The following is a 13,658-nucleotide window of genomic DNA, read 5'->3' on the forward strand; positions in this document are numbered from 1 at the left end:
TAGAAGCAGATACATTAGGGGCATTTAAGCTACTCTTGGATAGGTATATGGATGATGGTAGAATGAAGGGTAGGTAGTTAGTTTGATCTTAGAGTAGGTTAAAGGTTCGGTACAACATCGTGGGATAAATCAGGTAATTAAAGGCCGGTGAGTCTAACATCAGTGGTTGGGAAACTACTGGAAAAAGCTCTGAGGGACAGAATTAATCTCCACTTGGACAGGGAAGGATTAATCAGGGATAGTCAGCATGGATTTGTCAGGGGATATCTTGTCTAACTAACTTGATTGAATTTTTAGAGGACGTGACGAGATGTGTAGGTGAGGGCAAAGCAGTTGCTGCAGTCGAAATGGACTTCAGTAAGGCGTTTGATAAGGTCTCACATGGGAGATTGGTTAAGAAGATAAGAGCTCATGGTATCCAGAGCAACTTGGTAAATTCGATCTAAAATAGGTTTAGTGGCAGAAAGCAGAGGGTTATTGTCGAGGGTTGTCTTTACGAGTGGAAGACTGTGGCCAGTGGTGCACCATAGGGATCGGTGCTGGATCCCTTGCTGTTTGTAGTGTACATTAATGATTTATGCTTGAATACAGGTGGTATAATCAATATGTTCACAGATGACAAGAAAATTGGTGGTGCTGTAAATAGTGAGGAGGAAAGCCTTAGATGCAACACGATATAGATTGGCTGGTAAAATGGGTGGAGCAGTGGCAAATAGAATATAATCCTGAGAAGTGTGAGGTGATGCAGTGTGGGAGGACTACCATGTCAAGAGAATATGCAATGGGTAGTAGGACCCTAGGAAGTACAGAGGGTCAGTGGGACCTTGGTATTCTTGTCCTTAGATCAATGAAGGCAGCAGCACAGGTAGATAAGGTGATTAGGAAAGCATATGGTATACGTGCCTCTATTAGCCCAGGCATAGAATATATGAGCAGGGAGGTTATGAGGGAGCTGTATAAAACGCTAGTTAGGCCACAGCTGGGGTACTTTGTTCATTTCTTGGCCCCACACCATAGGAAAGATGTGATTGCACTGGAGAGGGTGCAGATGAGATTCTCCAGGATGTTGCCTGGGCTGGAGAATTTCAGCTATGTAGAGAGACTGAAAAGGCTCGGGTTGTTTTCCTTGAAGCACAGTAGGCTGAGGGGAGATATGATATAATTTAAGTAGCTATATGCTTGATGGCCAGCACTGACACGATGGGTTGACCGGCCTCTTTCTGTGCTGTATATCTCTACGACTCGATGAAAATGTGTTGCGTTGAAAGAGATTAACTGAACTTGTTTGTTCAGTGACTGTAATTAATATCTGTCTCCATTGTCACTAATTGTGTCACTGGGGGGATTCCATGTTCCATTAATAAAGGACTCTTTGCAATGTGTTATGCCATTGTGTCAACGTTAGCATCATCCCCGGTGATAACAGGGTTCAGTGGCTACAGAGAGAGGGAGAGGATAGGTCAGGATCTGAGAAGAATATATTGGATTATTGCGACAATGGGCCAGGATCTGGGAACAATGGACTGGAATGCGACAACAATGGACCCGAATCTGGGAGCAGAAGTCTGGAAAGTTACAACAGTTGATCAGAATCTGAGAATGGAAGATTGGAATGCGGCAGCAATGAGCAGAAGTATAACCAATTGGTTTTATTTTCTTTCTGCACATTATCATTGGCTAACATTAGAATTCCGGATCAAATATGCACTTGTGATTATTCAACACATTTACTATCCCATCCTTGCTGTGATTGGTGTCCCTGGTAAGTCTCTCAGTCCAGTTATTATATCTATAAACCATGATTCATTCTGTTACAAATCTTTGTTGTTTCAATATTGAGGAAATGGAAGCCATTTCTTTGATTCCTGGTACAAAGTCAACATGCTAACCAAAGACTCAATCCCCCTCACTTGACAATATCTGAGGCTGGAGCAGCTGTTTGCAACCTGGGCAATCATTTTGATCCTAAGCTGACTTGAAATCACATATTATCGCCGCTATCAATACTGACTCCTACCACCTGCAAAATATCGCAATCTACCTCAGCCCATCCGTTGTATAAACCCTTATCATTGCTTTTCTTAAATCCAGATTCGCCTATTCCAAAACTATACTGGTGAGATTCACAGGTACAACCTCTCTTACACGACAGGAGATTCAAATCACTAATACTAAATCACACCAAACAACATGCACCCATCCACATGTTCTCAGCGAAATGCATTGGTTCCTGGTCTAGCAGCACCTCAATTTTCCAATTCCCATCCTTGTGTTTGAACCCCTCCATGTCCTCGCCCCTCCTATTACTCCTATACCTCTGTCCATTTCCCATATCCCTGTGAGTTGTTCCTTTTCAGTATTTATCGCAAATCTCTTTTGAAAGATTACTTCTTTTCATCTGTATCTCTCCATGGCCATGATTCTGGGCTTCACAGAAGAATGAAGCTATTTTGCTGTTGCTGCAAAGATTATAAAACACAATATGATGCAGGACAAGCTGCCAGCCACACCTGGCATATCCCGTGTGGTTATCCATGTTGGGCAGGGTGCTCTCACAACCTTGACGCACTTCTTTGAAATTTGGTCTGTCTCTGCATGTTCCAGGCATCCAGCTTATAAGAATTAGAATTAGAACATTACAGCACAGTACAGGCCCTTCAGCCCTCGATGTTGCGCCGACCTGTGAAACCATCTGTCCTACACTATTCCATTTTCATCCATATGTCTATCCAATGACCACTTAAATGCCCTTATAGGTGAGGAGCTATTGACTTCCCTCTGCTAATGCCAAGTTATTTAAGGTGCTGTAGATTTTTTTCTGGAAGTTGAGTTTGTGAGCTGCTGCATACATTTAGGGAGGGCTGAGGAAGTGTTGACCCAACTCTGGATGAAATATGGAGACTGCATTAACAGCGCATATTGATCTACAAGAAATGGAGCGGAAGCTGCAGAAAAGGAAAGTTCTGTGAAGAGGAAGGTGTTGGCGGAATCTGCGCTGGACAACCCGAGATTTTCAAGAGCACGTTTCCTACCAACACCTAACACAAGATTTGGACGCGTGGTAACTCCGATTCAACAAGGAGGTGGTCACAGAGACGTGCAGCCTCCATCAACATAGTCTGGAGTCTCACACCAAAGCCAAGACAGAGCTGTCAGTGGCCATTAAGACCATTCTCTGCATAGACATCTTTCCAGGTGGTGGGGGAGCAACATATCCAACACCTCCCAATGTGTGTACATGGATGCATTCGGGAGATGACAGAGGGCATCCAGGCCAGGTGAATAGAAAACATCGTTTTCTCCCTCACAGAGAACACAGGATCAGAAATCCCATGGTTTTGCCAAAGCAGTGGAGTTCCAGATGGTTCATGTGGCTCTGTGGAATCCAATGTCAAAGTGGAGAGGTAAAGGAAATGAACAACTCTTATCGATTAATGTGCACTTGATTAGTGACTGTGCAAACGTTGCTGAAAGTTGCTGAATGTTCACTATCCTGGCAGTAGCTACAGCAGCTTCAATCTGAGGCAGTCAGCCATTCTCACCATCTTTGCACCTCCAGAGCGAACCAGAATGTTGCTTATCGAGGGAGAATGCTATGCTGTCATTGAGTGATAGTATCTTTTACTGCACAAAAGCAGACTTGTCCGCCCATCGACTCCATGCCAGCTCTCCACGGAGCTAATCAGTCTGTCCCCACTGCCCCATTCAATTCCTATAGCCCTGCAGGTCTATTTCCTTCAAGTGGCCAACAAATTTCCTTTTGAAGTCATTAATTGTTTTATTGTTTTGGCAGCAATACGTTACTAGACAAGCTTGAGTTCAATGGTAAATAAATTGTGGATGTTTTATCGTGAAGTAGCTCTAAGGACAACAACTCTAGCCTATCCAGTCTCTCTTCACAGCTGAAATGCTCCAGCCCAGGCAACATCCTGGTGAATCTCCTCTGCTCCCTCTCCAGTGCAGTCACATCCTTCCTATAGTGTGGTGCCCAGAACTGTACACAGTACTCCAGCTGTGGCTTATCTAGTGTTTTCGACAGCTCCATCATAACCTCCCTGCTCTTATATTCTATGCCTCAGCAATTATCCCATATGCCTTCCTAACCACCTTATCTACCTATGCTGCTGCCTTCAGTGATCTATGGACAAGTACACCAAGGTCCCCCTGACCCTCTGTCCTCCCGAGGGTCCTACCACCCATTGCATATTCCATTGTCTATTTTGTTCCCCCAAGTTGCATCACCTCACACTTCTCAGGATTAAATTCCATTTTCCACTGCTCTGCCCATCTTACCAGCCCATTTATATCGTCCTGCAATCTAAGGCTTTCCTCCTCATTATTTATGACACCACCAATATTCGTGTCATCTTTGAAATTATTGATCATACCTCCTATATTCACATCTAAAACATTAATGTGCAGTACAAGGAGCAGGGGTCCCAGCATCGATCGTGTTTATGTTTAATTTAATACTGCTATTTTATTTCCCATTAATCCATTCCTGATTCCACATTCAATCCATATTTTAACTCTATTTCCTAAACAAATCAGGATTATTTCATTTAAACCCTATCTCCAACAGAAAGCTCTGTCACAGGAACTAAAGAAGGTCCACCACTGATAGTGATCACTGATGCTCAACTGTCATACCAAACTCCTTTCAACTGTTATTTTTACTCCCTAGTTTACATTTAATTTAGCGACAATTCGGATTAATTGTTTCGTTGATTTTTTTTTTTAGTGGACTCATGTCCAATTATTGTTTTGGAATAAGTGAATTATATGCTGCCTGTCACTGTTGAAGGAATCTCTCAGTCAGTCCAACATTTAACTTTATGTACAAGATTGCTGCAGAAGCCACAAATCTGGAATAATAACAGAAAATGCTGAAACGACTCGACAGGGCTGGCAGCATCTGTGGAGAAAGAAACAGGAAAATGTGTTTTAGATCAGTGAAATTCGCTGGAACTGGACTGTTTTTAAACTCGGCATGGGAAAGGAGGGATTGCAGGATTTTGATCAATACTGAGTTCAGCAATTTCAGTTCAGCATAACCCCTTTCCAATTTAATCTCTTCCGCCTTCCAGCCAATAAGAACCATTCAGTTTTTTTTTACGTATACCCATTTAAATGCATCATTGGGCACAGGAACACATCTGTAACTCTGAATATGTATTCAGTCAAAAATGTTAACTTTGCTACCAGCCTGATGTATAATTTCTTGGTTTGTTTCACTTCCTCACAGTTAACTTGATGACGATTGTGATCCTGTCTCGGGGAAAGTGCGGGCTCTCCAAATGTGTCACTCGCTACTTAGTGGCCATGGCAGTGGTGGATCTACTTGTCATTATCCTCGACCTTATATTGAGGCACATTCCCATTGTTTATCCAAAACAGTTTCAATTCTTGTTGGCCGTACGCATGTGTAATATCCACGCTGTCCTGCTTCATGCAGCTACAGACTGTTCTGTTTGGTTTACGGTCACCTTCACCTTTGATCGATTTGTGGCCATTTGCTGCCAGAAGCTGAAAAGAAAATATTGCACCAAGAAAACGGCAGCTGTGGTTCTGGGAAGTGTGAATGTGCTGAGCTGCTTAAAGAACATTTTCTGGTATTTTATGTTGACAGGTTGGTACTCGAAGGCGAACAGACCCTGGTTTTGTTATGCAAATATGTATGTTTATTTCTCTCATGTCTGGGCAGCAATCGAGTTCCTCCATCACATTCTAACCCCTTGTGTCCCATTTGTGGTGATTCTGCTGCTCAATGCATTCACCATCCGACACATTTTTGTGAGCAGCAGAGGTCGCAGGAGACTCCGAGCCCACAGCAGAAGGGAGTGTCGCAGAGACCCAGAGCTGGAGAATCGAAGGAAATCCATAATTTTGCTGCTCGTTATCTCGGCCAATTTCATACTCTTATGGGCTGTGTTAATGGTGAATACGATGTGGCAAAGAATACAGGATTTGGAGCCGGTGGCTCCATCAGTACCCGTTTATCTGATACAGTTGGGTTTCATGCTGCAGCTCCTGAGTTGCTGCACAAACACAGCGATTTATGCACTGACCCAGACTCAGTTCAGAGAGCAGTTGAAGAATGTGCTGACATATCCCTTTACTCAAAATGTTCTATTAATTAAATAAATAAATGACTGGTTATTTCCAGCAGCTTGTCATTTTCTTTCACACTTCCACCATCCATTGCCAGAGTCTGCTGCCATGGTGCCAGATCGAGGGTGGAGGCTACCGCTGTAGTGCCAGAGCTAGGGGTGGGGCCCGTTACTTTGGTGACAGAGCAGGGCCATGTTCTTCCACCAAGGTGATGGAGCAGTTCCGGTTTGTGTCTCTATGGTGAGAGTGCTAGGAGTGCCCTGTTCACCTTGTTGAAGAAGCAGTTTGGCCTGTCCCCCATGGTGACATCTCAGGGTGGGCGGGGCCTGTTCCCCAGTGTGACGGATAATTGGGAGCTGTGGGAAGTCGCTATCGTGATGAGGGACTTGTAGCAGGGTCCATTCTCCATGGATACAGCCGGGGGAGGGCGGGGTTGGGGGGGGGGGTGAGGCCTGCTCGGCATGATTATGATGGAGTGGCGGCAGAGCCTGTTCTATTAGTGGGTGGGGTGTGGTGGTAGGGCTTCTTTCCCATGGTGGAGATTGAGTGGGGAGGGGACCTGTTACCCATGGTGGCCGGAGGAATGAAGCTTTGCAGAGTTCCCCGTGGTGACTGGGATTTACCGAGGCCTGTTGCCCTGCTTAATGAAGAGAGAGTCGGTGCCTGGTCCCCATGTTGACTGGAGATTCTGGGCGGTGCCTGTTTCACATCACAGCGGATGTGTGGGAGCAGGGTCTCTTCATCATTGTGACTGGGATTGGGCGGGGTCTGTTCCCCATGGTGACTGTGAAGTGGTAGCAGAGGCTGTTCCACATGGCAACGGCACAATGGACGGGGGCAGTGCCTGAGGTTCTCCAGCCTCGCCCACCATGCACAGCCAATGATGCAGTGGAAAGCATAAGGGAAAAGCACCACCAGCAGCCCCGTCCATTGGTGATCTCCATCTCGACCAGGATAGCAACATAAAGAACAACAAAACCAAGAAGGCCGAAGATGGTGTGAAGACTGAGCCTGAATTCTTTGTACTCCTTTATAACCATTTTTTCACATTGATTATAGTTTTTAATAGAATGTTATAATATTTATGATGATTGGTAACCATTCATCATCCTTTATAACACCTTATAATCCTTTGAAACTTCATCAACTTTATCATCCTTCATAATAATATAAACACCTTTATAACAAGATATGACACTTCGTAATCTTTCATGAACTTTTGTATTGTTTTTATAATCGACTGCAAACATTGTACTCTTTATCATCTTTTATAACACTTAATTAAATTCATAACACATTAAAACCCTACTCAATAGCTTATTTTATTCATCCGTGACCCGTGAGTGGCCTTCTTGGCCTGCTGAAGTGCTGGTGTTTAGGTACACGTGTTAGGAAGGACGTTCCAGGAATGTCACCCAGCGGCAGTGAAGGAACAGCGATATCGTTCCAAGTCAGAATGGTGTGTGGCTTGAAGGGAAACATGTTCTGTCCTTGCCCTTTTAGGTGGAAGCTGTTGCCTAAGGAGCCTTGATGAGTTTCTGCAATGTTACTTGTCGATGGTACAGACTGTTGCCACTGTACATCAGTAGTGAACAGAGTGAATGTTGCAGGTGGTAAGTGGGCTTCCAGTCAAAAGGGCTGCTTTGTCCTGGGTGGTGCCGAGTTTCTTGTGTGTTGTTGGATCTGCTCTCATCCAGGCTCGTGCAGTGTATTCCATCACACTCCTGATTTGTGCCTTGTAGATGATGGACAGGCATTGAGGAATCATGAGTTGAGTTATTCACTGCAAGATTCCCCATCTCTGACCTGCTTTGGCATTTTTGTGGTTCGTCAGGTCAGTTTCTGATTAATGGTAAGACCAGGATGTTGATAGTGTGGAATTCAGTGATGGTAATGCCAGTGAACTTCAAGGGGTTAGATTCTCTCTTGTTTGAGATGGTCATTGCCTGGCAATTGTGTGGTTCGAATTCACTCAAGCCTGGATGTTGTCCAATTCTTGCTGCATCTGGACATGGGCTGCTTTAGTATCTAAGGAGTTGTGAATAGTGTGGAAAACTGAAATCATCAGTCAACATCACTAATTCTGATCTTACGATGGAGGGATGGTCATCCCCGGGGCGGTATTCAGTTGGGAGTCTGCTCCCGGGGGGTTATTTCGATGGGAGTCTGTTCCTGGGGATGTATTTCGATGGGAGTCTGTTCCTGCGGGATATTTAGAATGCCTCCTTTTTCCTTTTGACTAGGCTCACAATATCCCGTGTTATCCAAGGTTCCTGAAACTTGTCAAACTTATCCTTCTTCCTCACAGGAACGTGCTGGTCCTGGATTCTATATATCTGATGTTTGAAAGACTCCCACATGTCAGATGTTGATTTACCCTCAAACAGCCGCCCCCAATCTAAATTCCTCAGTTCCTGCCCAATATTATTATAATTAGCCTTCCCCCAATTTAGCACCTTCACCCAAGGACTACTCTTACCCTTATCCACAAGTACCTTAAAACTTGTGGAATTATGGTCACTGTTCCCGAAATGCTCCCCTATTGAAAGTCGACCACCTGGCTGGGCTCATTCCCCAATACCAGGTCTAGTACGGCCCCATCCCTCGTTGGATTATCTACATATTGTTTCAAGAAGCCCTCCTGGATGCTCCATACAGATCCTGCCCCATCCAAGCCCCCAGCACTAAGTGAGTCCCAGTCAATATAGGGGAAGTTAAAATTACCCACCTTTACATCTTTCCAAATTCTGTTCACATATCTGTCGACCTCCCGCTGGCTGTTAGGAGGACTGTAGAAAACCCCCAACATCGTCACTGCACCCTTCCTATTCCTGAGCTCCACCCATATTGCCTTGCTGCACGACAGCTCCGAGGTGTCCACCCGCAGTACAGCTGTGATACTCTCCTTAACATGTAATGCAACTCCCCCACTCCTTTTACATCCCCCTGTATCCCGCCTGATGATTCTAAATCCTTGAATATTTAGCTGCCAATCCTGTCCTTCTCGCAACAGTGTCTCTGAAATAGAAACAACATCATAGTTCCAAGCACTGATCCCAGCTCTAAGTTCATCTGCCTTACCTGTTATGCTTCTCGCATTGAAACAAATTCACTTCAGGCCACCAGCCCGCAACATCCCCATGCCCGCTTTTCCTCTTAGTCTTACTGGCCTTATTTACCTGCTCTGGTTCACACCCTCCTGCCACACTAGTTTAAACCCTCCCGAGTGACGCTAGTGAACCTCGCAGCCAGGATATTTGCGCCCCTCCAGTTTAGATGCAAACCGTCCTTCTTGTACAGGTCCCATCTGTCCCTGACGCGATTCCAATGGTCCAGATATCTGAAATCCTCCCTTCTAGAATTTTATAAGTTGCTATGAGATCCCCTCTCACTCTTCTGAGCTCCAGCGAATATAATCCTAACCGACTCAATATCTCCTCAAACGTCACTCCCGCCATCCCAGGAATCAGTCTGTTAAAACTTTGCTGCACTCCCTCTACAGCAAGAACATCATTCCTCAGAGAAGGATACGCAAACTGCCCACAATATTCCAAATGCGGCCTCACCAAGGCGCTGTGTAGCTGCAGCAAGTGATCCCTGCTCCTGTACTTGAATCCTGTCGCTATGAAGGCCAACATACTATTTGCCTTTTTTACCACCTGTTGCACCTGCATGCTTACCTTCAGCGACTGTGTATGATAACTCGCAGATCTCGTTGCATATTCCCCCTCTCTCAGTTTATAGCCGTTCAGATAATAATCTGCCTTCCTGTTTTTGCTACCAAAGTGGATAACCTCACATTTATCCACATGATACTGCATCTACCACGCATTACACCACTCACTCAACTTGTCCAAATCACCCTGAAGCCTCTCTGCATCCTCCTCACAACTCACCCTCCCACTCAGTTTTGTGTCATCTGCAAATTTGGAGATATTACATTTAGTTCCTGCATCTAAATCATTTTTGTATATTGTGAATAGCTAGGGTCCCAGCACCGATCCCTGTGGTACCCCACCAGTCACTGCCTGCCATTCGGAAAAAGACCCATTTATCCTAGTTATGGGGTTTACCTAATACAGTTTTTTTTCTAAAAAGGGTTTAACATTGGTAAATCACTGCCTTCGGGCACCCCTTCCATTGCCAAAAGGTGATTGAAAGATTATCACAGTGTCACTGCAATGTCCACCATTCTTTCTCTCAGCAACCTTCATACATCCCAACCATATTGCATAAAAGTTCGACTTAATAAAATTAAAGAAAAGGTTTTGAATAAAAAGGGGTTAACTAAACCTGTTTGTTCAGTGACTGGAATTAATGTCAATCTCCGCGGGCAAGTCATTGTGTCACTGGAAGATTTCCCACTTCTATTAATAAGGGACTTATTTCAATGTGTCAGCGTGAACATCACCTCTAGCACTAACGGGGATTGCGGCTCCAGAGAGAGGGAGAGGATAGACTGGAATTTCAAAACAATGGATTGGAATGTTACAATGATGGATCAGAAGCTGAGAACCATAGATTGGAATGGCAAAACAGTCGTCAGGAATATATTGGTTTGGTTTCACCTATTTACTGAAGATGATGATCGGCTATCATTAGATCGACGGATCTATTTCAGACTGAAAATGATTCAGTACATTTACTATCCCATCCTTGCTATCATCGGTGTCCCGAGTAAGTCTTTCAATTCAGATATTAATTCTATAAACAAGGTTTAACCATGTTACTGCTTTTGTCACTTATTCTCTCACTTTGTTGCAGTTGGTATTTTTGGTAAGACCTTGTATGCAGCTATTAGAGCAATAAATCATTTCTAACTTTCTTACTGCAGAGGTAATTTGCTCTTTCATTTTTGCTGTTGCTGGGGTCCCTGGTAATTCGCTATATCCAGCTATTAAATCGATACATCTTATATCACTATACTAGTGCTCTTGTCATGTAAACATTGGAAAAAATGAAATTAACTTCAGTTCCCAAAACCAACGCTGCTCCGTGTCTACCGAATCTATTCCCCACTCAGGCTGTTGTCTGAGGCTGACCCTGACTGTTCACAAACTCACGGACTCTTTCACCCTGAGCTGAGTTCTGATTCAACATTCTCTCCCTCACCCATCATGCTGACGACCACCTCCATAATATTGCCCTCTGCCTCCGCCCATCTGCAATATAAACCCTCATTTGTGCCTCTGTCCAATCCAGACTCGGTTGCCCGAATGTTCCACCCTTCATTTGCAACATTTAATAGACCAAAACTCATCCAAAGCTGCTGCCCATATCCTAACTAGCGCCAAATCCCATTCAAAACACCATGCTCACTGAACTACATAGGTTTCCACTCTGGAAATCCCTTAATTCTAATATTTTCACCCGCTTCCATTGCCTCAACCCTTCAGTTACTCCCATTCCCATATTCCTGCAGCTTGTTTCCTTTCACTCGTTATCTAATTCATTTTGTAAAGAACATTTCGATTCATCTGTATCTCAGCCTGGCCGCAATTTGTGGCTATGGAGATCCACTGGTGTCAGTGCTATAAAGCTGGAAACACATCTAATGGTGCAGTGCATGCTGCTGTTCACTTCCAGCGTGCCCCAGGTGGTCCTCCATACTAGGAAAGGCGATTCAGCAGCTTTTGAGGTACATTTTGGATCAGCTGAGCATAGGCTCAACAACAATGTCCTGTGCCACATTGGAGTTAGACACCTCCATGCTCCTGTTTAGCTACAGCAGATGTTTTTTTTCTCACCTGAGTCCCATGTATTAAAATTCGCTTGTGATATCGTCCCCTGATGAAGTGGCCCACGAGCTATACATTCCTTCCGGCCTGTCTGCAGACCACTTGTGCTCTGTCCCACACCACGTGAAGATTCAAACTCTATACTAGCCTCTAAGGAACATGCAATTTGAGTTGATGGCTGAGAGCATCAGACAAATTGACGGGGCTTCATCATCAGTGTTGTGTTATTGCTCTCTCTCTCTCTCTCCCTCTGTCTCTCTCTGTCACTTAGTCTCTCTCAATCTATCTATCTCTCTGTCTTTCGGACTCCTGGAGCTCATGCAGCTAGGAACATGACAGTTTTGGATTGTCAATGAAAATAATAAATTCAGAAGGGAAGGGCTGGTGTGAGGAACTGGGGATAGGAAGCAAAATATTCATGCTTCTACTGTCGGCAACTTGCACATCATTCAAGATATCAGAATGAAGGTGAGCTGGGGCTTTAGAAGTGCATAATGCAGGAACATGGCGTCATCCTGAATGCTCTCGGTGATGCTGAGTGTTCCGTGCTCTATTACAGCTGGCCTCAGAATGCAGAGAACCATCTCCTCCCTCAGGCTCGGGGATGAAGTTATGCTTGACCCACATTGGTTCATTATGGCTGCCTGCTATTATAGGCCACTTTGCCCTGCAGGAGAGAGGGAATAATATCAGTGTTTGTTTTGCACAGTTTTGGTGACTAACTGGAGGCATGCGGAACTAGTGAGAGGTAGGTGCCCGGCTGGCATAGTCAGAATGTGTGTGAAAGTGTAGTGCATCGAGCAGCACGAAATATTGGTGCTGTGGAGGTTAGCAGATGCCATGTTTTTTTAATTCATTCATGGGATTTGGGCGTCGCTGGCCATTTATTGCCCATCCCTAATTGCCCTTGAGAGGTGGTGATGAGCTGCCTGGTTGAGCTGCTGCTGTACATTTGGGGTAGGTACACCCCAGTGCTGTTAGGAAGGGAGTTCCAGGATTCTGACTCAGCGACAGTGAATGAACGGTGATATAGTTCTAAGTCAGGCTGGTGTGTCACTTGGAGGTGAATGTGCATGTGGTGATGTTCCCATGCATTTGCTGCCCTTGTCCTTCCAGTTGGTTGAGGTCGCGGGTTTGGAAAGTGCTGACTAAGGAGCCTTGGTGCATTGCTGCAGTGCATCTTGTAGATGGTACACACAGCTGGCGCTGTGCGCCGGTGGTGGAGGGAGTGAATACATGTAGATGGGTGCCAATAAAGCGGTATGCTTTGTCCTGGAAGGTGTCGAGCTTTTTGAGTGTTGTTGGAGCTCCAACCATCCAGGCAAATGGAGAGTATTCCGTCACATTCCTGACTTGTGTACCATCCTTCATTCTGAGCAGAAACGTTTTACCACAACTCGCTTTTCTTCTGTTCTTGAGTCACATTTGTATCCAACATGATCGTGAGCCTCCTATTCCAACAACCTTAATTTTGTGAACCAGTCTTTCAGATGGCACCATCTCAAAAGCTTCCTCAAAATACATAGAAACAACATCAACCACATTCCCTTCATCAATCTTCTCTCATATTTCAACAGAAATTAATTTAGGTCAGTCAAGCATCATCTGTCTTTTACAAATCCTTGCTGACTATCATTTCCAAGTGTCTGTTGATTCTTCCCTTATAATTGTTTCCAATAACTTACTTACCACCAGCATAGAACATAGAACATAGAACATAGAACATAGAACAGTACAGCACAGTACAGGCCCTTCAGCCCACGATGTTATCCCGAATCTTTAACCTACTCAAGATCTAAGTAACTAACG

At 44.6% G+C, this 13,658-nt stretch overlaps 1 protein-coding gene across 1 annotated transcript; it reads left to right on the top strand.

Annotated features, from left to right (window-relative positions):
• The first annotated feature begins 1,497 nt into the window (after positions 1 to 1,497).
• Positions 1,498 to 6,144, top strand: LOC137358260 (probable G-protein coupled receptor 139). The gene is made up of 2 exons (XM_068024164.1): positions 1,498 to 1,762; positions 5,246 to 6,144. The coding sequence occupies exons 1-2, from the start codon at positions 1,498 to 1,500 to the stop codon at positions 6,142 to 6,144; spliced, it is 1,164 nt and encodes a 387-aa protein (XP_067880265.1).
• Positions 6,145 to 13,658: the final 7,514 nt, after the last annotated feature.

Source organism: Heterodontus francisci, chromosome 49, assembly GCF_036365525.1.
Source record: "Heterodontus francisci isolate sHetFra1 chromosome 49, sHetFra1.hap1, whole genome shotgun sequence".
NCBI lineage: Eukaryota > Metazoa > Chordata > Chondrichthyes > Heterodontiformes > Heterodontidae > Heterodontus > Heterodontus francisci.

Coding starts and splice junctions, on each gene's coding strand:
- LOC137358260 (XM_068024164.1), top strand. CDS start 1,498: ATGGGCCAGGATCTGGGAACAATGGACTGGAATGCGACAACAATGGAC. Junction 1,763..5,245: donor TGCTGTGATTGGTGTCCCTG/GTAAGTCTCTCA, acceptor ACTTCCTCACAG/TTAACTTGATGACGATTGTG.